The sequence below is a fragment of the Pholis gunnellus genome (assembly GCF_910591455.1).
Source record: "Pholis gunnellus genome assembly, chromosome: 4".
NCBI classification, from domain to species: Eukaryota; Metazoa; Chordata; class Actinopteri; order Perciformes; family Pholidae; genus Pholis; species Pholis gunnellus.
The window spans coordinates 846,579-874,294 of record NC_136530.1 but is presented as its reverse complement, the minus strand read 5'-3'; the positions used below and the strand labels follow the sequence as shown (position 1 = coordinate 874,294).

Here is a 27,716-nt window from a genome sequence, read left to right as displayed (position 1 = left end):
AAGAAAGAAAGCAACGTTTAGGTCCTCGTTGTGTCCCCTTAAATCTGTAATTATTTCATAAAGTATTTTACAAAATAAATGAATCATGAATCATGGTCAGAGAGCACTGTGCTTACAGAGATGGAGGGGCGGAGCTAAAGAGAATCAGAGCCATATATAGAAAAAAAGACCAAAAAGGATCAAATCTGGATAAAAAGACATCAACTAAATAAAAGTCACATTTATTACCATAAACAGAAGTCATTAATTATATGAGCAGTATTTATTGCTTCAGATATTTGCATTTAAAGAGCAGCCTGCACCTAAAATACAACACAACTGTGTGTGTGTGCATGTGCGTGTGTGTTTGTGTGTGTGTATAGGTGTGTGTGTGTATGTGTGTTTGTGTATGTGTGTGTTTGTGTGTATGTGTGTGTGTGTGTTTGTGTGTGTGTGTGTTTGTGTATGTGTGTGTGTGCGTGTGTATGTATGTGTGTGTGTGTGTATGTGTGTGTGTTTGTGCATGTGTGTGTGCGTGTGTGTGTGTGTTTGTGTGTGTGTTTGTGTATGTGTGTATGTGTGTGTGTGTGTTTGTGTATGTGTGTGTGTGCGTGTGCGTGTGTATGTATGTGTGTGTGTGTGTTTGTGTATGTGTGTGTGTGCGTGTGCGTGTGTATGTATGTGTGTGTGTGTGTGTGTGTGTTTGTGTATGTGTGTGTGTGCGTGTGCGTGTGTATGTATGTGTGTGTGTTTGTGTGTGTGTATGTGTGTGTGTGTGTGTAGAGGCAGGCCACACAGAAGGCATGAAGTCACATGATCACGTTCAGATTTCCTTCCTGTGAGACGTTCTCTGATGGAGTGAGGGGAGAGCATGCAGCTGTCGCAGCATCATCATATATAAGCTGGAGTTATTGCAGTGGATACTTGTATTCACTGTCTGGCTGAGAGTTAGATGAGAAGATCAATACCACTCTTCTGTCTGTACACTAAACATGAAGCTCCAGCCAGCAGACGTTAGCTTAGCTTAGCATAAATACTGGAAACAGAGGGAAACAGCTAGCCTGGCTCTATAGAAAGATATCTTTCAGCAGTTCTAAAGCTCACTATTTAAACAACTAACACTAACCATTTTTTTATACTTATATTATATTTCCTATTATATTTTGCTCAACTTTTTTCACAGTTTTACCATGATCAATTTATTTAGTATTCCTTTTTTAATTATTTGTTATCATAATTGGGTGTGCATTCGTGTTTTCTTCGTCTTGTCAATCATTTGTAAAGCATTTAGAATCACATTTGATTGGTTTGAAAGGTGCTGAATAAACAGGTCATTCTAGTTTAGAGTGTAAAGTCAACACAAGACGTATTCACCACGTAGTCGCCAGATTAAAACCACGGTTACTTTTCTCAACCAAAATACATTTCTACATTTGTGAATATCAACATTATAATGTTTTATAGTGTTTTTCTGTTTTAAAACTATATTCTTAATTACGTTTAGGTTTAGTCAACAAAACTACTTGGTTGTGTTTAGTAAAACCTCGAGCTCCTCCCCACGCAGACTTTGATACGTCAAATACAAATATAATCCAAGAGAAGATACGTTCCCTAGCCTAGCTCCCTTCAAAGCCAGGCTAGCTGTTTCCATCTTTATGCTAAGCTAACTGTTGTCTGGTTGTAGCTTCATCTTTATTGTAAAGATTAATTCAACAAAGTGAAAAAAGTCTCTACAACAAAGTATCCCTTCAATGTAATGGCCTGTTTTCATCTTTATGCTAAGCTAACTGTTGACTGGTTGTTGTTTCTTTTTGTTGTACAGATTAATTAAAGTCGCGATAAAAAAGCCTAGGTATTCCTTTACTGTCTTAACCTGTTTCCATCTTTTTATGCTAAGCTAAGCTAACTGGCGTCCGGCTGAGGCTTCGTATTTATTGAATTGACTAATTTAAGAAGCAAATAAGCAGGAAAAATAATCAGACTTCTTCCTTTAATGTAATGACCTGTTTTCAGTCTTTATGCTAAGCTAACCGGTTTCTGGCAGTAGCTTCATATTTACAGCACAGACATGAGAGTAGTATCAATTTGAACATCATAATCTTGTTAAGACAGGAAATAATATAATTTCCCAAAATGTCAAACTATTCCTTCAAGATAAGACTCATTTCATGAAACTTTGTTGTCATAGATTTTGCCTAAAAATAAACCACGGTTTAAAAACAATAATGGTCAAAATGCAACAATCATCGTGACTTTTAGTCTCTTCGATTAGCCTGATTAGCTCACGTCAGTCTCTTAACTACAGCCGGTACTCTAAATGATAACGAACAAGTGATCCTGCTCAAAGCATCCAACGATTTATCAAGAATATATGTTTTCATCAAAGCTCATAGAAACAACAAACTGATCTAAACAAAAAGTCTTGTATATTCTTCAAAATTGCTAAAGATCAAGCTATTCTGCTCATTTCTGAACATCCATCCAATGAAGCACGAGACCAGAGTAACACTGCGCTGCATATAACATAGAAGCTAACCTTTCTAAAAGCAGGGCATATATATACATGTTTCTTACACTACGACCGTACATACGTACAAACGGGATTCTCAACATGGTGACCTGGAAACAGAAGCTTCCATCGTCACTTCAGTTTACAATTCATACCCATTTCAAAACTATATTCATGGAAAACTGGTCATTCAAAATTGAGAGAAAATAGCAAAAGAAATAACAAAAAACAGACCATGATTCAATGACTACGTTTACAAGCACCAAATGTTTTTACCCTTATTCTGAAAAAGACAATATGTGTTTACATTGCTGATAAAACTGAATATTCCACAAAGATTCCTGCCGTTCATATTCAGATATTCATGTCTCGTCCTCAGTGAATCTCACGGTGACGTTGTTCTCTTCTGTGTTTGACGGGTCGACGTCCTAACACGTCGCTTATCTCGTCAGAATACGTCAAAGTGAACATCAGGAGCTAACAGATGTTCTCTCAGCGTGTTCCAGAGGTGGAGGACTTGTTGGACCTCTTTCATTCACAATAATTCAGAATATCCAAACAGAATATGATGTCTACATGAACAATATCAAATTGAGAATGTTGTCATATTCAGAATAATAGTGGAATATTATTGTACGTGTAAACGTAGTCAATGAAAGTTAAATGTAGTTTCTGGTAAAAGTAAGAGATTTCAGTGCATTCATAATGAGTTATCACACTCTGAAGGCAACACATTTAGCATGGCTATTCATCTGCTTTTAACAAGGAAGCAAAGTCCCCAACGTGCCCGACCTCGTACACCCGGACCTCCAGCCCGTCTGTACAAAGTGAGAGCTGCTCTAAAAGTACTGACACATTAAGAAATGTCGTTTTTTGCATAGCATTTGGCCTGGCTGTACCATCATCTACTGGAGACTCGAGGAGAAAATATAAATGCCAAACACTAAAATTGTAAAATATCAGAATTTGGCAGAAACTAACCAGTGACTGGAGTTCTAAAATGAGATGAATCAGTCTTTAAGGGAAAGAATCGTAACTCAAGGCAACATGAAGCTGACAGACATGCGATGTTATCCAATGACCTACAAAAACCCTTCTATTGACCTCTTTACACCTGGCATTAAAATGTGTCTCATATCCAGATTGTATCTAGATGTGATTCAACCTGATTACATTTACTGAACTGGAATCAATCAATCACTCTGTTCGGCTCAGACAACCGAACGTCACTTCCTCCTCCTGTTTGTACTGCTGGGAATGTTCTCCACCATTTACTGAACCACTTCTTTAGAAATGGCTCAGTTGTGATATGAATTGCCTTGTATACTTTTGTCAGACCAAATAAAAATAGACACTTTGTCTGGTCTTGACTCCATCCATGAATGTCCTGAAAATCCATCTTGATAAACTTTCTTGCGAGTAGCTTAGCTCGCTAATTTGCTAACAGTTGCTTCTTCGTGCAAGTCCTGCAAGATCACGTGTTTGCGCCCACATGAATGTTGTATGTGGATTGAAAACGCAGTCGCGTTTACACACGTGTTCAGTGTGGTTAAATAGGTGGTCGATCAGATCACAATCCGTCCTCAATGCGTGTTGGGTGCATTCACACCTGTACTTTCAAGAGGTCGAGCTCTATCCGATTGCAATCCGATCACCCAAACCGCATTTTAATGCCAGGCGTAAAGGGGATTCTATGATACAAGGACTAAGTGGCGTTGATTATGTTTGCGTTCCAGTTATGAAATCCTGAAGTGGTTGTCAGGAGGATCGCAGAGCTTAAACGGCTCCTTTGATCACTGGTTCCCTATTGAGATACGTGGCCCAGTACACCAGGTTGAAGGTCCCAAACAGCACCGGGAACACGATTCTGGACATCTTGTCAATCTTGCTCACACTGTTGTAAGTCTTTTTGGGGTCCGGGACCTTGGTTTCAGAGGGTTTGAGCAGAACGGCCGTGCTGTTGGAAATGGTGGAGATGGACGCGTCCTTCGTGAGGTTGGTCGTATAATTCACACCGGACGAACAGGTGTTGTTTGGCTTTTTAGACAGAGCCAATGGGTCCTTCTTCTGTGGGAGAAAGAAACGCATTGATTGAACCAACACACAATTCTGCTGCACATTCATGGAAGATAATGAAACAGGTATGTAACAACACAGCCACACACATACACAACTACACAAAGAGAAGAACGAAAGACGGCCAGTGAAGGTTGAAAGTGTGGATCGATGTCCTTGGTCAGTAATGGACCGTAATGGATGAAGTGTTTTAAGAGCTGCTGTGACGTTAACTCGTAATGTAACAAGCTGGAAAACAGAGTTTCAGGAGAAATATTATATTTTTTGTTCTGTGTGTAACCATGGTTGTTTGTGTAAGTCTGTGTGACTGAGTTGGTAAGTTGTTTCTTTCTAAAGCTTAGTTTATTTTGTAGTGAAGCTGGCTCAAGAAAATGATGTAATCACGGCACTTGGTCATGCACTGCTCAAGTAGAGCTCAAGTGACTGTTACAAATATTTCACTGATAAAAACACTATTTACATGTCTAGAGATTAAACTAAATAGGCCATTCTTATCATAAACTTTTGTCTACTATGGCTGTGGAATCCTACTTAAATGTCTTTTATTTATTTTATTTTATTTTATTTTATACTAGAGGCCACTTGCATTTGTCATGTTTCCCATACCAGCATACAGTCCTCATTGAGACTACAAGTGGCAGCTTCTTCTCCAAACAAAATACTTTCAACAACAACAAGGCATAGATCTGTACTCAGGCATAGATCTGTACTCAGGCATAGATCTGTACTCAGGCATAGATCTATATTAAGGCATAGATCTGTACTCAGGCATAGATCTGTATTAAGGCATAGATCTGTACTTTGCAAGTTTATCCTTTTTTTCAGATTACCAACAAAAGGATATTACTGAGACTGCTGAATAGAAAAACACAACAATATGAGAAAATGACAGCCAAACATTCACACAAACAGACATATTTAACAATATTTAATATTCTAATTTTAGGGACTCCAAGTCTCAGTCCCAGGATAAACTGTTTAACAGTTTGGTCCCCACAACGCCAGTCAGCCAGGTTCTGGGTCCTCACACACAGCACACACCTTGGGCTGTTGGGCCTCCATCGCCTTCTTTCCATCCCAGGCCCAGCTCCTCTTGGTGAAGTAGTTGACTGTGGCGAACTCGATGAGCGCGGAGAAGACGAAGGCGTAGCACACAGCGATGAACCAGTCCATGGCGGTGGCGTAGGCCACTTTAGGCAGCGAGTTTCGAGCACTGATGCTGAGGGTGGTCATGGTGAGCACGGTGGTCACACCTGGCGGAGCAGAAAACTGGGTCACTTTATTTTACCAACCAGACACACTATTTTGGTTTTCACTCCGACAGATTAAGTCGCAGTAAAAGGAGGTCACATTTCAGAGCATCAGAGACAAATCCTGCAGCAGCAACACCCGGTCATCATGCTGTATTGAAGAAGACTTGAAACTAGAGATTGAGACCATAAACTCATGTTTACAATGTTTACTGAGGTAATAAATCAAGAGAGAAGTAGAGTCATTTTCTCATAGACTTCTATACAACCAGAGGAGTCGCCCCCTGGTGGACACTAGAGAGAATGCAGCTTTAACACATGAAGCTTTGGCTTCACTTTAAAGAAACAGAGGTTGCCTCCTGTACAGAATACAAACTTATGACTGTACTAGTAAAGTGAAAAATGTTTCATTTGCAATGTGACTCACCAAAGACGGTACGCGCCGGCACCGACTCCCGGTTGAGCCAAAAGGAAACCTGCGACAGGATGACGGTCATGAAGCAAGGCATGTAGGTCTGGATGACAAAGTAGCCGATCTTCCTCTTCAGGTAGAAGTGAGCCATCATCACGGTGTATTGACCTGTAGACAAAGGAGGAGGAGATGTAGTCTACTGGATAACCAAGACACTGAAGGGAACGGGTTGGGATGTAGAAGGTGCTGGAGCTCAACAGAAGACTACTTATTTGTATATTAACTATTTAAATTTAAAATTAGCACGTATATGCAGTTTTTTTAAACACAGGAAAACCTGCTTTAATCAGGCAATAGACTCCTTTCTCACTGTCAGCAGTTACATTTGAAAACAGGGTTATTAAACGGTGAAAACGTTAACGTGGTTAATTCTTCTTTTCAATATCTCTTACTCATTCAGTCTCTCTTCAAACTGTCCAACCAGAGTCAGTGGTTGTTGGAACAGTGGAGAGACTAACAGACGGTTTTGATGAGTTTTATTTTGTTTCTGTCCACTTTTTTACGTTTTTTACGTTTTACGTTCTGAGAGTTTTCTGACTGGAGTCTGGTGGCTTTGAGGAGAGAACAATAATTATATAATAAATTATAATAATTGTCCAAATCCCTGTTGATTTAATTGATTGTATTTTCACTTCAGCGTGCGTCACATAACATTATCGTGTCCTCTCAGTTTCCATGTTTCCATCACTGCCGATCAGAGCTGGTGATTTGTGATTTTAGGCCATACAAAATAAATTGAATTAATATAACTAAAGTGACCATCGCAGAGTCACTTATCACTGAGTGATGATGATTGTAATCTTCATCGCTGAAGACAAAAGACTCATGTGTCCAGAGGGAAAGACAGATCTGACCTGGAGACAGTGAGAATGAACATTTATTAATAGACTCCACCAGTATCATCATCACCATCATCATTACCATCATCACCATCATCATTGATTGTATTTTCACTTCAGTGTTCATCATCACCATCACCACCATCATCACCACCATCACCACCATCATCACCACCATCACCATCATCACCACCATCATCACCACCATCACCATCATCACCACCATCACCATCATTACCACCATCACCACCATCACCACCATCATCACCACCATCACCACCATCATCACCACCATCACCACCATCATCACCACCATCACCATCATCACCACCATCACCATCATTACCACCATCACCACCATCACCACCACCATCACCACCATCACCATCATTACCACCATCACCACCATCACCACCACCATCATCACCACCATCACCACCATCATCACCACCATCACCATCATTACCATCATCACCACCATCATCACCACCATCACCATCATTACCATCATCACCATCATTACCATCATCACCATCATTACCACCATCACCACCATCACCACCATCATCACCACCATCACCATCATCACCACCATCACCATCATCACCACCATCATCACCACCATCACCATCATCACCACCATCATCACCACCATCACCACCATCATTACCACCATCACCATCATTACCACCATCACCACCATCACCACCATCATCACCATCATCACCACCATCACCATCATCACCACCATCATCACCACCATCACCATCATCACCACCATCATCACCACCATCACCACCATCATTACCACCATCACCATCATCACCACCATCACCATCATTACCATCATTACCACCATCACCACCATCACCACCATCATCACCACCATCACCACCATCATCACCATCATCACCACCATCACCATCATGACCACCATCACCACCATCATCACCACCATCACCATCATCACCACCATCACCACCATCATCACCACCATCACCATCATCACCACCATCACCACCATCACCATCATCACCACCATCACCACCATCATCACCATCATCACCACCATCACCACCATCACCATCATTACCACCATCACCACCATCACCACCACCATCACCATCATCACCACCATCACCATCATCACCACCATCACCACCATCATCACCACCATCACCACCATCATCACCACCATCACCATCATCACCACCATCACCATCATTACCACCATCACCACCATCATCACCACCATCACCATCATCACCACCATCATCACCACCATCACCACCATCATTACCACCATCACCACCATCATCACCACCATCACCATCATCACCACCATCACCACCATCATCACCACCATCACCACCATCACCATCATTACCACCATCACCACCATCACCACCACCATCACCATCACCATCACCATCATCACCACCATCACCACCATCATCACCACCATCACCACCATCATCACCACCATCACCATCATCACCACCATCACCATCATTACCACCATCACCACCATCATCACCACCATCACCATCATCACCACCATCATCACCACCATCACCACCATCATTACCACCATCACCACCATCATCACCACCATCACCATCATCACCACCATCACCATCATTACCACCATCACCACCATCACCACCATCACCATCATCACCACCATCACCACCATCATCACCACCATCACCACCATCACCATCATCATCACCATCACCACCATCACCATCATCATCACCATCATCACCACCATCACCATCATCACCACCATCACCACCATCACCATCATCACCACCATCACCACCATCATCACCACCATCACCACCATCACCATCATCATCACCATCACCACCATCACCACCACCATCACCATGATCATCACCACCATTACCAGAAAACATGCAATATTGGGATTTATAGGTTAACTAGGTATAAAATGACCGATATGGAGATAGATAGATATGAGGATTCAGGTACACAAAAGAGAGATTGGAGGTGAGTAGAACGTATCGTAGAACACAAGACTTAGAATTTAGAAAAATATGGTTTATCTGGAATACAAGTTAATTTTAAAAAACAATACGAAATAATACTATTGTATAATACTAAACAATACTAATAATCTTTCCTTTTTTATTTGCAGCTTTCTCTCGTGTGAAATCTGTTTTTGAGGTGTGTAGTGATCATTTTCCTTTAATCAGTGTGTAGTAATTTAACTTCATCTCGTCCTGTTAATCAGCTGAAGATCACGCTTGAAGGATTTTTCACTGAGTCTGATAAACTATAGAAAATCCACAGATGACGACTGCTTTCTCCTGGCAAAATCGGATTTTTCTGTCCCACTAATCCCTCGTCACAATCTGCATCCTGTATATCTCTCTCGCCCTCCCTCCCCCTCCCTCTCTCTCTCTCTCTCTCTCTCTCTCTATGAGTGTGAGAGGGGACAGACAGTGCGTCCCGTTCACGAGTCTCTTGGTTGGGGGGCCATACATCCTGAAAACAGACCTTGGATCCGCGGTGATTACAGGCAGGAGCACAGATGACTGAGGCAGAGGGGGGTTGAGAGGGAGGTGGGGGAGAGAGAGAGAAAGTTTTGGACCGGCGACGAGCATCATGTCCTTAAAGAAGGGGACACCTGTGCTGCCTTCACTCCGAGGACCACCGGCCTGCAGCCCCGCTCTGTGGGGGCACGACTGGGCCGACCCGGATCTGATCTGAACTGCTGGTTCCACCTGGACCTGGATGGAAATGTCCGAAAAAATGCGGTTGTGTTGGATTTTACTGTTTGGCTTTTGGAGCGTCGGCGGGGAGCTGCCGTTCATAGCGGAGAACAACGCGGCCATGCTGGTCGACTGGTGAGTGCAGAGCGTAACAACCATCTGTGGAGCTTTCTTCCTCTTCCGATGTGTGTGACCAGGTTTTGGCCTGTCAGCAGCATCAGACTCCTGTGTCTATATGTTCATGCTCTTGGTGCTTAACCTGCGAGGTCAAAGGTGAACTCGGCCCAGTGCGAGGGCTTTGCTGACCTATTCTCAGCTCGTTAAGGAGGGTTTGTACCTCCGATTAGCAATGCTAATTAAGGGCATGTGTGTCTGAGCAGTGCATGCGGGGGGGGGGCAGCGAAATATAGCAGCCAGCGTGGCACCCTGAACGCACCACGCACCACGTCCGGCGACACATAAACGCACCAGCAACAAGCTGCACACATCTATTATCATACTTCTTTACATAACACAGTTAAGCAGATGCCCCCCCCCCCCCCCCCCCCCCCACGTGTCTCCCAGCCAATCCCTGAGCTGTAACGTCACTCGGTAAAAGCACAACTGACGGGCCGGCGTACGGATTAACCCTCAGACCACGGATGAGTGATTTTTTTATTTTTGCGTTTCCCCTCAGAGACAGCTGGCTGTGTGGGCACATTCTCAAATCCTTGTGATTCATTCATTGTTCTCTATCCTGCTTGATTTGAATATATATATATATATATATATATATATATATATATTCTTGTCACAACATCTTTTGGGATGGCACACACTGTAATAATAATAACACAGAGCTGAATAATGGGAGTAGAAGCAGGAGCTTAACATGCTGAAGCTACTGCAGGAAGCTGCTGTGAGGGTTTAGTTCCATCGTCAGGGAATGAAGACAACCGATGTATTTACACTACGATGACTACAGGAGGTCACGTTAAAAGACAATGAAGGCAACAATCAAGACCTCACAGGTCTACATCCTAACAATGGCAGACACACCATTGCTTTGGTCTGGTTCTAAGAGAAATACTAAATAAAAATTGTTTTTGACTGCTTTGAAATGGCATAAAAAGCGTTTTAAAGTCCCCAAGTTGAGTGGCGTATAAAGTGTCCTAGTGGTTAAAAAACGCCACAAAAAGCTCAAAAAGCTGCGTTTTAAACACAAATCGTGTGAAAATAGTGGTGTGTAGTGGCACTTTTGGCTTTCATAAGGAACAAACTGAGTGAGGTAACGGAGGGATGAAGCCATGAATTCTGGGTGAAGACGTCTTTTCTGTTCATAATTATGATGATATATTTTTAGAATAATTCAGAATAATTCTCTGAACACGTTAGTTAAAGCTGGCTAGCAAGTTTTGTTGATGGAGAAAATGAAAATGTTGATTAATAAGTTCAATCGCTCACTTGTGAAAGTTAACATTAGCCAACTGGACCATATGAGCCGACTTCTACCTCGCTGGCAGACTGCTTTGCCGGGAGGAGAGCAGACGGGAGCTCCGGAGAGGACGGATGGCTAGTTAGCTAATTAGCACGTCCATCTCCAGAGCTGGCTAGTTAGCTAGCTAGTCTCCAGAGCTCCCTAGAGGAGAGCCCTGTTGGGCTCATGCTCTGTATCCAGTGTAACGTTAGCATGAAAGCGTGGTGGAACGAGCAAGGTAGCTAGCTAACTACCCCGACCGCTGAATGAGTGAAATTTAACAACTTAATGCTTCATCCACGCACGCTTGTCACAGTGTTGGAAAGCACATTATTATGGCCAGATAAGTGAACACTTTGTTTGGATCGTTTACTGTCACCAGTGTAGCATGACATCATGGTGGAATCTAAGTAGCCAGCCGTCTGCTAGTTAGCTTGCTAATTCCACCGTGCTCAATGCTACACTGGTTAGACGGACACATTTATCTTCCTCTCTCTAATAGTTTAGACTATTAGCAACATTTCATAATGATGACGTCGGCATTGAAAATGGTTCATAACTATACTATAGGTGCTCCAGTGTACGATATCAGACTAACGCTGATCCGTGGTTCCTCCGCTGTACCTCGACTGGTGTGGATGTCCTCCGTTCCTGCAGTCTGACCGATCAGATGGTATTGATTCAGCCGGGAGCCTTCTTCTGCCACCACCACGGACTTTGCTGCTTCCTGAGTCCACGTGTAGACCACCTCAGACACCGGATACGCATCTACGAGAACCACACGGACACAAGGACAGACTTCACTTTTGCATCTGTTGCAAATTAAATGTTCTTGATAAACAGTTTTAAAACAACAACTTTGTTTCATTTATGAAATTATTATCTGAATCTTTGTTAATCTGAAAAGGCAAAACATGTTGACTCCAGCATCTCAGAAGGGATAGATTGACCTCATCACTCATTTATGTGTTATTGTTTTAAAAAGTTGATTTATTAACAATTAAATCCAATTATTTTAATTAATTAAAAAGTCTTCAGTTTCTCAATCAGTTTTTAGGGTGATGGAGGGAGGGGGGGGGGGGACAAACATCCTGACAGAGTGTTAGACCACACTGCTGAAACTTCAGGATATATTCATATTTACTGCTAACGTTATTATGAATTCAATTCTTCTAGAAGGTTTATGAAACAACGCAGCAGATCTGTTTAATTATTAAGGTTATTTAAGATCAGTTAATGGTACATCTGATATAGAAAATACATGAATCACACACACACACATATGTATTATGTTAAATACATATATATACACAAATATATAAATATATATACATTTATATATTTGTGTGATCCCCAAATAGCTCCTGACGTGTGGAGGCTAAAATTCAAAGTCACTTTGGATAAAAGCTTCTGTGATGTGACGTCCTGTCTGTGGATCAACACAAAACCACTTCCTGATGTACAACACACACACTGAGCAGCATGTGCACACACACACACACACACACACCCGCGCACACACGCACACACACACAAACACACACACACACACACACACAGCGGCTGAAGCTGGACCGGTGTGTTTGGTTCATTACGTTCTTGTTCTCTCTCAGCAGAGACGAGTTTGATGATGTTACGTGAACACAGTTATGTCAGAGTTGTGTTTTCAGGTACTTTGTCGTATTTGGCTGCTGCTCCGGTGAACGTTCACATCATATCGATCCGAACGCTCTCACGGTTCACTCCTCACTTATTGTGACCTTAACGTCCTGCAGTCTGCGACCTAACGTGTCCCTCTCTGTTGTCGTTGTGGTTGATGAACAGAAGTGTTTGTTCCTAAATTGTTGCATTGTTCCTAAATCCTTCACAATAAAAGTCTGTGGTTATTTCAAAGCTTTTGTTTTGAAGCAGCAGAATCAGGGAATGTTGTGTTTTCATCATCAGCACCTTAAAGGACTCAGCTCTCCTCTCTGTGAGGGAGGAAGACGATGGAGATCTGAACTCAGTGTGAACTCAGCATGTGGTCTGATCGGATCCCCATGAGGGTCAGATGTGATCCCGGAGCGGACACACTTAGACCGTTAATGCGTCCGAGAATGATGGAAGTGTAACTACGACCGTAAGACGCCAGCAGCTAAGACAAGCGGCGACTCTTGACCTTTCACCCACTTTGCTTCTGTACACAGAGATTAAGTGGGTGTCACTGTTTGGATCTGATGTAATCACTTTGACGCAGATGTTACAGATGTTGGGTGTGAACGTTGGCACACGTTTGAATTGTAGCTGCTTGTTCTAAAGACGCTCGTGGAGCTCTTCATTCTGTTTCCCTCGTTGATTTGCTGATTTTTAAACACACAAATCATGTCATTCATACAGAAGTTCATCAGCTCTCTGTCTCTCGTTCAAACATTCACCATGTAGACGCTCTAAATCTGTCGTTCAGAGTCTAATCTAACAGCATTAATCCAACAACTGTGGTGTTAGAAGACAGTAATTTAGACCGACCGCCGTCCAGCAGACGGAGGATTATCGTCTCAGAGACACTGCATCGTCTCAAACGTGTCTTTGTAGAACCGAGCGGTGGAATCTCTTGTTCCTTCTTGTTTATCCGTTTATTTTCTGAATGATTTTGTCCACATTTGAACCAGAGAACTCTTGCTGGTTTGTCCACATGATCAACATTATCTTCAACACATTTTAAATCATTTTTAACAGCTCAACCTTTAAAAATAGAACTATAAACAGTATATTTAGCCTCTTTTATTCCTGTTATTTACATTCAGTAACTCCACTTAGTTTATCATTTTAAAAAGTTCTTTAAATGTGTTCTCCAGCCTCGTTAGCTGAGCTGTCACCACATTACAAATCTTATTCCAGTGATATTACTGTTTTGGGGGATTTCACGGCTCAAAGATTGTAAATGTGATTGCGTCCTGAGAGGTTTGTGGTCCACATGTAGCTCGGCACCGACTCTTTAAACCGTGTTAGCTCTGCTGTGACCTCCGTCCTCCAACAAAAAGAGCTTCTTATCACGTCAGGAAACCAATAGGACATGAACAGAATGCAAACACTAGACACTACACCGGCATAAATATATCCCACAATGCAATGCAGTAGTGACAAAGACGCTCATAACGGACGATGGCGGACGGCTCTTTGACGTCATTAAAGTGATTCCAAGTTTCATGACGTTGAACTTCAGCCTCCTGTGACCAAAACAACAAACACTTATGTCACAAATACCGGAGAGAAAAACATTCAAATCAGATTTAGAAAATGTTTCAGAATTCCTGTTGCTGTTCTTTAGAGTTTGTCCAAACTTGTGTTGAGTTTTGAGCTCGTGTGTCTCTTGATCTATAAACTTTGTGTAGTTTGAAGGCCGTCTGGAAGCTGGAGGTCTGCAGATTGTATGTTAAATAATCTGGAGGTATCAACGTCTATAAAGAACAATTGATGGTGTCGGATTTCAACATATCGACCCAGAGAAACAAACTGAATTGAAATGCGACTGAGGGAAATGAAAGATAACTGAGAACGTAAACCCTTTGAAAGGTCTCTTAATAATGAGTCACATTAAGAGGATGTGGAGCCGGACCACAGAGACCCGTCGGTTCGGTCTGAGAGGTGATTAACAGAGGACAGGTCTACTGGAGCTCATGGTGAGTGCCGTCCATTAGCTCAGAGGATTAGTGAGGGTTAATGGAGGAAACGGGATATACTGCACCACGACTTTTACAGTTTATAAACTCACATGTAGGTTTAAAAAAAGCTTTTTCATGTAGTTCTTCTTCTTCTTATGAGCGTCCGATAGTTTCTGTTTGATACGGAGCAGATAGTCCTACGAGATAATACTCTTCTCTATTCTTCTCTAATAAATATAACATATAATATATCATATATGATATATATATATATATATATATATATAAGCTTATTAAAAGCTTATTAATGTCGTGGGTGGTTTTTGGCTTTGTGACTAAATGTATTCAGGTTTCAAACCAAATGTAAAACAAACTTTAAGCAAATTTCCAGAAAATTAGCAAAAGAAAATATGAATTCATGCTCATTTGTAGTTGTGTAACGAACCGTTGGACGGATTCTCCTCACAGATTATTGGCCCAGTTTAACGTTAACCATCACAGTGTAAATAAAGTTTTAACGTTAACATCACAGTGTAGATAAAGTTTTAACATTAACATCACAGTGTAGATAAAGTTTTAACGTTAACATCACAGTGTAAATAAAGTTTTAACGTTAACCATCACAGTGTAGATAAAGTTTTAACGTTAACCATCACAGTGTAGATAAAGTTTTAACGTTAACCATCACAGTGTAGATAAAGTTTTAACGTTAACCATCACAGTGTAGATAAAGTTTTAACGTTAACATCACAGTGTAGATAAAGTTTTAACGTTAACATCACAGTGTAGATAAAGTTTTAACGTTAACCATCACAGTGTAGATAAAGTTTTAACGTTAACATCACAGTGTAAATAAAGTTTTAACGTTAACCATCACAGTGTAGATAAAGTTTTAACGTTAACCATCACAGTGTAAATAAAGTTTTAACGTTAACCATCACAGTGTAAATAAAGTTTTAACGTTAACATCACAGTGTAAATAAAGTTTTAACGTTAACATCAGAGTGTAAATAAAGTTTTAACGTTAACATCACAGTGTAGATAAAGTTTTAACGTTAACCATCACAGTGTAAATAAAGTTTTAACGTTAACCATCACAGTGTAGATAAAGTTTTAACGTTAACATCACAGTGTAAATAAAGTTTTAACGTTAACCATCACAGTGTAAATAAAGTTTTAACGTTAACCATCACAGTGTAGATAAAGTTTTAACGTTAACCATCACAGTGTAAATAAAGTTTTAACGTTAACCATCACAGTGTAAATAAAGTTTTAACGTTAACATCACAGTGTAAATAAAGTTTTAACGTTAACATCAGAGTGTAAATAAAGTTTTAACGTTAACATCACAGTGTAGATAAAGTTTTAACGTTAACATCACAGTGTAGATAAAGTTTTAACGTTAACATCACAGTGTAAATAAAGTTCACACCACAAAGACAGCAGTTTGAGTCCAGTTCAACCAGACTGAACGCCTCCTGGCTCACCTGTAATCTCTGTGAACCTCCAGCACGGCAGGTATTTAGACCTGTATTTAGACCTGTATTTAGACCTGTATTTAGACCTGTATTTAGACCTTGTTTATCTAAATCAAGCCGGTTTTGATTAGTTAATCTACATCAGAAGGCACACGGGCCAACGTGGGCTTATCCCCTGTCCTGGTCTCAGCTGGGGGGTTGTGGGAGGGGCTTAACGACAGCACAGTGAGATTACTCTCCTTACATCAGCGGGCGAGGAAAGACCTCAAATGTTAATCTTAAACCGACACGACAGGAGATCCCCAGATACTCATGTGGCGCCGCGGCGATGTGAGGCCTTCCACTAGTTTAGGAAGCCTGGACACACGTCTGGTTTATCTGTGCATGAGCACGGTGTGAGGGGTTAGCTTGGTGGTAGATGTAGGTTTGGTGTGTGTGTGTGTGTGTGTGTGTAGGGGGGGGGGGGGGGGGGGGGGGTCATATATTTCCTATTAAATGCAGCCGAGGCAGGAGAGCAGCTCTGACATGATGATTAATGGTTTAATCAGGACCCGTGTGTCGGTCTTATTTCCTGCACCACCGCCACAACAATAAAGCTTTGCACCTGAGGGACCACCCCCCCCCCCCCCCCCCCCCCACACACACACACACACACACACACACACACACACACACACACACACACACACACACACACACACACACACTCGCACACGCACACGCACACACACACACACATGGATAACTGAGATATGAAGCCATGTACAGTGATCGCCGGTATTTCAAGGCTGTTAGAAAATGCAGTTAAATTCTGCATCTGAATCTGTTGAATTGGGACGTCTGAAGGAACATTTTCAGGCTTTCAGGACGATTCTTTTCTTATTCATGATTATTTTGTTCACACAAAAACTGTAAAAGAACAAAAGCATAAAATGCTCTCTGACAACGACACAGAGAGGAAACGAGTGAGAGACATGTGTCTACCACATTTATTAACTCATAATCTAGTTAACTTTGATTATACGTGTTCATTTTAAAGTACATTTGATGCGTGAGAGAGAGAGAGATAAAGAGAGAGATAGATAAAGAGAGAGAGAGATAAAGAGAGAGAGAGAAAGAGAGAGAGATAAAGAGAGAGAGAGAGATAAAGAGAGAGAGAGATAAAGAGAGAGAGCTAAAGAGAGAGAGATAAAGAGAGAGAGCTAAAGAGAGAGAGAGAAAGAGAGAGAGAGATAAAGAGAGAGAGCTAAAGAGAGAGAGATAAAGAGAGAGAGCTAAAGAGAGAGAGAGAAAGAGAGAGAGAGATAAAGAGAGAGATATAAAGAGAGAGAGATAAAGAGAGAGAGAGATAAAGAGAGAGAGAGAAAGAGAGAGAGATAAAGAGAGAGAGAGATAAAGAGAGAGATGTAAAGAGAGAGAGATATAAAGAGAGAGAGAGATAAAGAGAGAGAGAGAGAGAGAGAGCTAAAGAGAGAGAGAGAGATAAAGAGAGAGAGAGATAAAGAGAGAGAGCTAAAGAGAGAGAGATAAAGAGAGAGAGAGATAAAGAGAGAGAGAGAAAGAGAGAGATATAAAGAGAGAGAGAGATAAAGAGAGAGAGAGATAAAGAGAGAGAGAAAGAGAGAGAGATAAAGAGAGAGAGAGAGAGAGAAAGAGAGAGAGATAGAGAGAGAGAGATAAAGAGAGAGAGAGATAAAGAGAGAGAGAAAGAGAGAGAGATAAAGAGAGAGAGAGAGAGAGAAAGAGAGAGAGATAAAGAGAGAGAGAGAAAGAGAGAGAGAGATAAAGAGAGAGAGAGATAAAGAGAGAGATAAAGAGAGAGAGCTAAAGAGAGAGAGAGAAAGAGAGAGAGAGATAAAGAGAGAGAGAGAGAAAGAGAGAGAGCTAAAGAGAGAGAGAGAGATAAAGAGAGAGAGATAAAGAGAGAGAGAGCTAAAGAGAGAGAGATAAAGAGACAGAGAGCGAGAGAATAAAGAGAGAGCGAGAGAGAGAGAGAATAGAGAGTACAATAATACTCGTATTTTCTGTAACTATAAGCAACTAATCTACTTCCTGTTTAGTCCAGCACACACATGACCAGTGTTCATGAACAGTCGTGTGATATTGGTTTCCAGGTGTGTTAGTGTGGGCGGAGTTTGGACGTTGTTTTTAAAACCCCGGGTTCAAACAGAAAGGTATCAGTGTGGATGTATCCTCGTGCACAATCTCCTCTCTTCCCCGCCCTCATTTGAAGCCGTATTGATCTCATCTGCTTGAAGGACGCGTTTACTCACAGCTTCCAAATTTGAGGGGACAAGCGTGGGCGTCCATGGGGAAGTCCTCCAGCTGCATGGGACACTCTGCTGAGATCGTCAGTCTGGAGGAAAGAAGTCATGAGACATCATCACTTGTTTCATTGAGGTTGTGTTTAACCAATGAGAACCCTGCTCTGTCTTCATTGGCTGCCACCCGTCTGTGGACCAGAGCAGCAATAAAACACACCTGGTGACTTTAATGTGTGAACTCTGCAGAGAGCCAGTGAAGCTCTCAGTGTGATGTGATGCTGCCCTCTGCTGGCCACACAGATCATCAGCATGAGTCTAAAGACACATTATGGTATGTAGTCTACAGACCATAATACTAATACACGAGGTACCTTATACTTCTACCTCGCTACGTTTCAGAGGGAAATATTCTACTTTTTTACTCCTGTAACCTCCTTTTTTTAAACTACAGTAAAGACTGACTCTAATTTAACTTTTTCAAAGAATCTTATAATAATACTTTATTTACGAAGTACCTTTAAAAACAGAGTTTACAAAGCAAAGCTTTATATCAGCAGTGAGACCCAACGAAACCAGAAACACTAAAAACAATCAATAATCTGTTGACAGTAAATAAGACGTGGACGACGTCGTGGTGACGTCTCTCGTTGGTTTGTGGATGTTTTGAAGCCTTGAGTTCAGTGATTTCGCCGTCGCCATTTTGTTTTTTCCGCAACCAGTGAACAGGAAGTGACCATATCTGGACTGAGGAGGAGTGACGTAGAGACGCCGTATACGTAATTACTGCTGGCCCTCAAAAACACCCAAAATACTCGTAGTGAGGCTCAAGAGTTAAATACCTGAGTAGGAGGCATTTATCTGTTGTAAGTATTTAGTTATTGTTTAATTATTAAAACACACCAGTGAGCCTCACTGTTGATCCTTCATCACCATCATCATCACACTCTAGTTTATTTGGATCCAATCCCTCATACGAACACTGACACATTATAATTTATATAAACATGTTTCCCATTATCTTATTCTCTCATTGCACAGCTACTGTGCTCCTCAGCTGCTCTGCTTCAGTGCAGCTTGTTTTAAGTAGAGCTTTGATCCAATCAGAGTTCACCTCTGTGTCTCTAGGTAGAAGAGAGGCCCCAGGCCTGCAGACTCACCAGTGAATCCATGTGCAGGTTAAGTGAATGGGGACGATGTTGTTGATCGTCATAGTGTTCAACCAATCAGATCTTTAGTTTGACATGGTGGGCGTATTCTTTGACGTGTCAGAGCTGCTAGCTGGCCTACAAGTACGTCAGCATTACGTGCGGCTCAGTTTGCAGCAGCAGCTCTGCAGTGAGGTGCAGCGTGCGCTGTGATTGGTCAGTGGGCGAGCACGTGACTATCGTGAAACGAAACTTACAGCAGAGGCTCAGTCGGAGTAGTGAGAGTTCAAATTGAAAGATATGAATGAAATTATGATATTTTTTGCATTTCGCTTGGTGTAGATTATTACATTTTTTACCTAGCTTTGTTTTTTAACACTCAATGGCTGATTAGTGAGTTGGGATTAAACTCTTTGTCAACAAAGAAAGGAGGATGTGATCAGCATTTGGTTTGTCAACTGGTTTGTTTTTTACATCTAATATCTGAATGGCTCTTGAGTGTGTAGCAGAATGCGTGTTGCTGCTGTTGTTTTCCCGTTAAGCTAGTTAGCCTAGCCTCCCGGAACACTTGCGGAGCCCCAGCTGTTTTTTGTTGTGTGTTTTTTTTTGTTCCGGTTCAGAGGTCACACAGACTCTCCTACGTGAGCGCAGAAAAAATTATATTTCCTACAATTTAAGCTTCTGTATTTTCCAAACGCACTAGTATTATTCAAACGTATTGTTCGGTTTGTAAGCCTCGTACGAACGGTTTAATACGAATATGTATATAGTTACAGCCCTAGAAACGAATAATAACCGGAGCTGTGGCGCCATCATGTGGTTATAAGGTGGTATTTCAGCAGTGAAGGCCCAGGTATGAAATGCACGGCCCGCCACTGCTTATTATACATATTACAAACAAAAACACTTTAAAAACAAACAAAAATAATTTAAATTAATAATTTATTTTTAGCTTTTTTTGCTATTTTGCAGCAGTAGCAGGGAGAGAAGGACGTGACGCCACACAAACAGCTGTTCACCGCTCGCTGCCCGGTTCTTGTATTAAAAATGTCTGCTTAATAAAAATAAAATAAAAACTGCGTTAACGCGCAATAATATAATTGTCGGTATTAATTAATTAATGTGTTAACATGATAAGAACACGTTAATAATGAATAATAATGAAATGCTTCACACTGGCCCTTTAAATGACTTTACACCATAGCAGCTGTAACACATCATTTAAATCACGTCCAGCACGTGTGAAGTGATGGAGATGAACAGACGGTGTTGCTGTGTAGTCATTGGGCGGAGGGCTCACCTCATGGTGTAGAGCAGCGTCCCGTCGTCTTTCAGCCGCAGCAGCTTGTTCGGTGTCGTCATGTTGTGAGCGATGGATTTCTTCCCGTTGAGGAAGAAGGTGTCCGGAGTCCAGATGTTACTGGCCAGGAGATTATTCAGAGGAAGCATCTCCATCGGGCCTTTGAAGCAAAGTCTTTCATCTTTCCAGCTCTGACGGAAGAACACGTCAATAGTGTATTCCTACAGGACGGATCACAGTATCGACACGTTCCAATTTAAACACACTTTAATCGATTAGCTCAACTACGACGGACGTACTCGGGCCGCTGTAGGTAAAACCAAAAAAACAACCGTAATGTAGTCGGGTGCAGCGAGTCTTATTCAAAGAAAGAAACGAGAGATTACGGTTGTAAAGTAACGAGAAAAAGCTGTGAAATGTACAAGAACAAAACCAGGATATTCTTTGACAAGAGAGTTATACATTTACTATAAAGATAAAAACAGGATATTCTCTAAATAATATTCTATTGTTTGCGGAGGAACCACATCGCTTCACTTTTCCAGGTTAGATCATCATCTCACTGCAGCGTGTGTTCCTGCAGGAGACGATCTAATCAAATGTACTTCAATCAGAATTAGCATTAAGGAAATACCGGTGATTTTAGCCCAGAATAACCCGAACCCATTTAATTTAATCACCAGAGACAAGTCTTTGTGAATTGGGTTAATTCAAAAGAAATTAATATCCTGATTTGAGTTTTTTTATCTTGCAATATTACCCCTTCCATCAGCTATATAATGTGTTTACCTACAATGACAAAGTCTGATACAATAAATACTTTACATGTATTTTTACAAAGCTATTCGTGTCACAGACTCATCCATTCATGTTGTTGATGGTTATGAACGATCAAGGTGCCAATCAGGTAGAATCAGCCGTGATACTAATGCATTAAAGTGTGAGTTCTTGTTTTAATAAGTTCAGGTCAAACAAACATTTTAAATAAAATAATTAGTTTAAGTTGAGCTTCTCACCATTTCAGTGTCAGAGACCGGACCGAAGCTCGTGACGAAGATGTTGGTTTTGATCTCCGTCACCTTCTCTGTAAGAACAGATAGAATATGAATTATTAACGAGTCCTTACAATACATCCATGCTTGATTAGTGCATTATTACTGAGATCTATTCTAAAGACTAAGGCCTGGTGCAGGTTTCTGCTTTCTTTGACGTTAGAGAAATGAATTCAGAATAAATCCCCTGACCTGAACCTGGAATAAGTTTTTGCCGGTTCAACTGTTCATGATGCAAATACAGACTTTTACTGTAAAATGCAGGTTTACCAGAAATACGTCTTCATCAGAGTCCACATAGGGAGGAGGTCCAGCACAGACCTTCACCCAGGAGACCAAGCTGCTGGTGTCTCGTGATAACATGGAGTTAGATTATACAGGCGACGTAAGAAGCTACACGACAAACGTAATTCTTTGAACCAAAACACGAGGTTTTCTTTTATAAACCGAACTACGTAGCTTCTGTAGTCGAAACCTAAAGTTACATTGTTTAACAGACTGAAGAGGTAATTTCACTGTATTTCTGTGAGATCACGTTGGTCCAGTTACAGATTTCTGTTGACTTCCTACAGAAGGATGATCATTCCCTCCACTAGTAACGACGATGTGTGGACTCGTGCTGGCCGAAGAACTACAAAAATCACTAATTCGAAAGAAACATTCACTTCTGGTCAAGAAGTTCTCGATCTGCATTGTTCGCTTCTGAAAACCAAAGAAAGATTGATTTGGTTTAGGCAACGAAACGTGACGACGTGACGAGTAACGTGAGTAACTGACATGACGTGACGAGGTGATGCGACAACGTAACACAGCAACGTAACTACCGTAAATAAATTAAGCTACGTTACTTAACAACTTAAAGTCAACGTTGACTTTTGGTTTCACACGGGTCTCCTGGGTTAAAGTCCGGTATTTTTTTTAGCCGTTCTTTGAGGCCTTTTTCGCTCGTCATACTTTCGTTATTTTACCGTCATTTTTAATAACAGTCGCTTTGACCAAATGCAAAACAGTTCACCCCCCACAGAGTGCTGCTGCTGCTACAGACCTGGATGAGCTCACTGACTCTGTGACATCGTACATCAGTCTTTGTGAGGACGTGTGTGTGCCGACTAAAACCTTCTGCACAACAACAACAATAAACCTGGTTCACTGAAGAACTCGTCAGGCTCAGGAGGAGGTCTACAGAAGTGGGGACAGGATCCTGTACAACCAGACCAGGAACTCACTGACGAGGAGATCAGGGGAGCAAAGAGGAGCTGCACTGAAAAGCTGGAAACGACTCCTCGTCAGTGTGGAGAGGCCTGCAGGTCCTCACGGACTACAGGAGACCCCCCCCCCCCCCCCCCCCCCCCCCACTGAGGACAATCACCAACTGGCTGACGACCTGAATGTGTTCTACTGCAGGTTTGATGAGCCCACTTCAACACCCCCCACCCGCCCCATCCTGACTGACAGGACCCATCAGGTGAGGCTGGGAAAAACCACATCCAGCACCCGGACCATCAGCACTGGACCCCCCAGGGATGTGGTCTCTCCCCACTGCTCTCCTCCCTCTACGCAGCGACTGCCCCTCAGAGGACCCGTCAGCGGTCATCGGCCTCATCAGGGACGGTGATGAGTCTGCTACAGACGGAGGTGGACCAGCTGGTCCTCTGGTGTGGTCAGAACAACCTGGAGCTGAACCAGCCCAACACTGTGGAGATGACAGTGGACTTCAGGAGGAGCCCCCCAACACTGTCAATCAACATAAAACTATTTTCTTCTTTCAAAGATCTTCTTAAATTTAAAAGAGATATTCTTTTCTATAATCCTCAACACATTCCTGAACTGAACTGAACTTTATTTAATAGAATCTTGATTTCACTGGAACACTCGATGCTGAACGTCCTGCTCAGCCTTCACACCGTCATGAACCTCAAAGTATGACATTTGTACTTTAATAGAGTTCACGATAGAAAATCCTTTCATTGTGTTTGTGAGCTAAACGCTGCTGCATTTCATAAAACATTACGATTCTAAAACCACGTCCTCTTCTGACTGTAAAGACCAGATTCTGCGTCTACACATCGACTATAAAGCTGCTGTTTCATGAGGAATGACGGCCTTCTGAAGGTCACAGCAGCACAGATCTGCTCACAGCGACATCGAATCACACGTAGAGGCGTAAACAGCGTTCATGAATACGAGACAGATGTGTGTCAAACACATCTGGTTCTATTCTGAATATCTTCTACTAGAGCTGGTTGTGTTTAGGTGTCATTAGGAAGGACTGACGCCCCCTAAAGACATTTATAGAACGACATGTTCACTTCTCAGCCTCCATCTGTGTGACTGGTCTCATGAAGAACCCCTCAGAGGGCCTGGGGGGTCAGCGGGCCGGCCTACCTCCCAGACCAGGACGCAGTCTGTTGTCGTATCCGTCCAGCAGGCCGTCCAGGATGCGCGTGAAGATGGTGATGTTGTCATTTAGTTCGGCCTCTTTGGGAGTTCCAGTTGCATCCTGGGAGAGGCTGGAACACGAGACAACAACCTCAAAACTCGCTTTGAAAAAAAGGAACTTAAAAAAAAAATTACATTTCAATCGTTAAAGCAAATAGAAAACGAAGCTTTTTTTTACATTTTCACTCAGAGGTGCAGAGTTTAAAACGTGCTTCTGAAGTTCTGGGACTCAGTTCTCACCTCAGACGGCAGGTGATGCTCACAAGCAGGACACAGACCCACAGACGGCTCATTGCAGAGCTGAAGCTCATTCCATCGCCCATTCCTGGAACAACACAAACTACAGTAACCGGACAGTAATGTGCATCAGAGCAGCAGCTAAAATCACACATGTTCCTCAGAGAGCTTTACAGTCGTACAGAGAATCAAACGATCTTTATACTCTTGGAGACTAAATGATGAAGATCTCTCACTAATCGTCTCTTCCTACAGTCGATCTTCTCACTTCATCACAGACGCACAGCTGACGGTCTCACAGCACCCAACATGTGTGTGTGTGTGTGCACGGAAGCAATCTGCCCTAAAGCTGAATACAATACAAAAAGCTGATAATTCAAAGTTGCAGGAGCCTTAATGTCCCTCAGTGTGAGGTGATGGCAGACTTCTACACACTGGAGGACATCATGTCTATCACATCTATATCTATCACATCTATATCTATCACATCTACATCTATCACATCTACATCTATCACATCTACATCTATCACATCTACAGAGCTGTGGCTCCCGCTGATCCTCGCTGTGGCTGCGCTGCATCGTCCATCTGCCTCTCAAATCCCTTCAGCATTTAGAAAGTCTGATACGTAGGATCCCGGTGCAGGTCTCCTCCTCCTCCTCCTCCTGCTCTTCCTCCTCCTCCTCCTCCAGCAGCACCGCTCCGTGTGTCACACTTACCACAGCAGACGATGCGCATCAAACTTCTCCCGGCCCCGCAGATCGCTCACACGCAGGTCGCGCTGTTTAGTGTTTGGCATCAATCCTGCAGAGCGTCCGCTCACAGAGAGAGAGAGGAAGAGGAAGATGAGGAAGATGTGGAGTAATTCCACAGTCAGCGAGGTTTATTTCGCCCCAGAGCGATTAGAAAAGGTTTGGCAGCAGGAATACAGGCTTCTTCCAACACTTGTGCTGACTGACCATCCTTTAGTTCGGTCTCCCCCTCCTCACCCTCCCTCCTCCCTCCCTCCTCCCTCCTCCTCCCTCCTCCCTCCCTCCTCCTCCCTCCTCCCTCTGAGGAGGAGCCGAGGGCACACCGCGAGCTCTGCAAGAAAATCCAATACAAAGGAGGTACAATGCAAATAGACTATGTGGTGCTGATGGAAGAGAGGAGGTGCAGTGTGGAGAGGAGGGTAGACAGAGAGAGAGAGACGAGAGACAGAGAGAGAGAGAGAAAAGAGAGAATAAGAAGAGAGATCATCTCCACAACAACATTAACCTCTTAAAATAATATTACTATATAATAGGGCTGCAACTAACGATTATTTTAATAATCGATTAATCTGTCGATTATTTGTTCGATTAATCGATGAATCGGATAAAAAGCATTGATTTCCAACCCTTTAATCAGAAACAGAGCCTCAATGCACATTCACAGAGCAACACATCTTCACAAAGTGCACAAACAGGTTGAACATCCCTGAGCTGTTAAAGTCATTATTTAAATAAATTAATTTGTGGAAGTCCCAGATATCACGGACAGTTCAGGCTTTCAGGCCGATAAGCCACGCCCCCTCTCCAGCGCGATGCACGCGAATGAACACAAATAGTCTTTAAAACATCTTTATTTCTTCATGTTTTTAAAAGGTATAAAGTCAACTTCCAACACGTCAGGTGGTCAAGAATCATTTATTGTCATGATGCAACACAGGAGGCACATGCAGTCGCTCAGTGTGACACCACAAAGGAAACTAAAAGTAGAACATTCCATCGGTGCTTCTTTAAATGTGCATCATGAGGAACGTAAACAGCAGCAACAGAATCTGCACATTAAACATGTAAAACATGTGTGTGCACAGAAACCTTCAATAAGACCATGAGGTGGACTAGTTCAGGCTCTGCTCATCGGAGGAACACGTGGAGGTGAGGCAGGTTGTGCAGGGCGGCCTCTACAGAAGACAGCTGACGTAGTAAAGAGGTCAAACAAACAGGACTTTCACCCAGCAGACCGCTGTTTGTGTCCACGGTTGACTGGTTTCACCTTAAGGGGGCGGAGTTAAGTACGTTATGTAACAAATGATTTTAAAGCCGGGGTTAATAATGACTTAAAAATGATCCGACCTATAAGGAGCTGGAGTTCGCTGCGGCTTGGAGGCAAAGAGTGACTGAGAGGCAGGAGTTCATCTAGTGGAGATCAGAGGTGAGGAGGGAGTCAGGCTGATGATGAGGGAGGCGAACACGTGCACTGAGTGAGATAAAGTGACGGCAGAGCTGTGACACAAACCATCTGTTTCTAAACTAAATAGTTAGTTTTGTAAACACAGCCGGTGAACTGATCTCTAGTTTATCTCCATCAGTATCATATCAGTGACCTCATCAGGTCATATCAGTGACCTCATCAGGTCATATCAGTGAGGTAGTGATATCCTGGTTCTAGAGCGTCTGTAGATGTACTTTGTGTTGAACTACGTCATACTTCACACCGTGCAGCCTATATTAAGTCTGACTTATGTGGAACACAAACCTCAAAATGTCCTGATTCTTTCTCTGTGATGGTCCAGATCTCAGGAGGAGACAAACTGTCTCACATCGTGTGAACAAATAGATCCAGTTTATCATCACGCTGCTCCTCCAGCATCAGGGTCAGCTGAGTCCTTTAGGTGGATTTATCTCACATCTTTTACAAAGATCAGAACTAAAGAGTGATGGACTCAATGTGAAAAAACCTGCTTCTTCAGAACTGGATTCATAAACTACAGTCAGTGTATTCAAACAGGAAGTGAGTCCTCTTTGTTTGTGTTTACAGGAACGCTGTTGATGGGAACAAGAAGCTGTTCAGCATCTACGACACCAGGTGAGA

The 27,716-nt window shown here is 42.3% G+C and overlaps 2 protein-coding genes across 2 annotated transcripts in view; one reads left to right on the top strand and one right to left on the bottom strand.

The window, feature by feature from the left end:
• Positions 1 to 4,264: 4,264 nt before the first annotated feature.
• Positions 4,265 to 24,964, bottom strand: gabra5 (gamma-aminobutyric acid type A receptor subunit alpha5; the record flags this gene model as incomplete). Its single annotated transcript, XM_079157996.1, has 9 exons — positions 4,265 to 4,555; positions 5,606 to 5,817; positions 6,242 to 6,394; positions 11,947 to 12,090; positions 18,715 to 18,797; positions 21,151 to 21,371; positions 22,167 to 22,234; positions 24,588 to 24,712; positions 24,882 to 24,964. 9 exons carry the CDS (start codon positions 24,962 to 24,964, stop codon positions 4,265 to 4,267), a joined length of 1,380 nt encoding a protein of 459 aa, XP_079014122.1.
• Positions 9,907 to 27,716, top strand: part of gabrb3 (gamma-aminobutyric acid type A receptor subunit beta3) — a gene marked incomplete at both ends in the record, with an annotated part of 40,418 nt that continues 22,608 nt past the window's right edge. Inside the window, 2 exons of the mRNA XM_079157994.1 lie at positions 9,907 to 10,001; positions 27,663 to 27,710. Coding sequence (XP_079014120.1) covers positions 9,907 to 10,001; positions 27,663 to 27,710 — 143 coding nt within the window. The remainder of the gene's footprint in view (positions 10,002 to 27,662; positions 27,711 to 27,716) is intronic.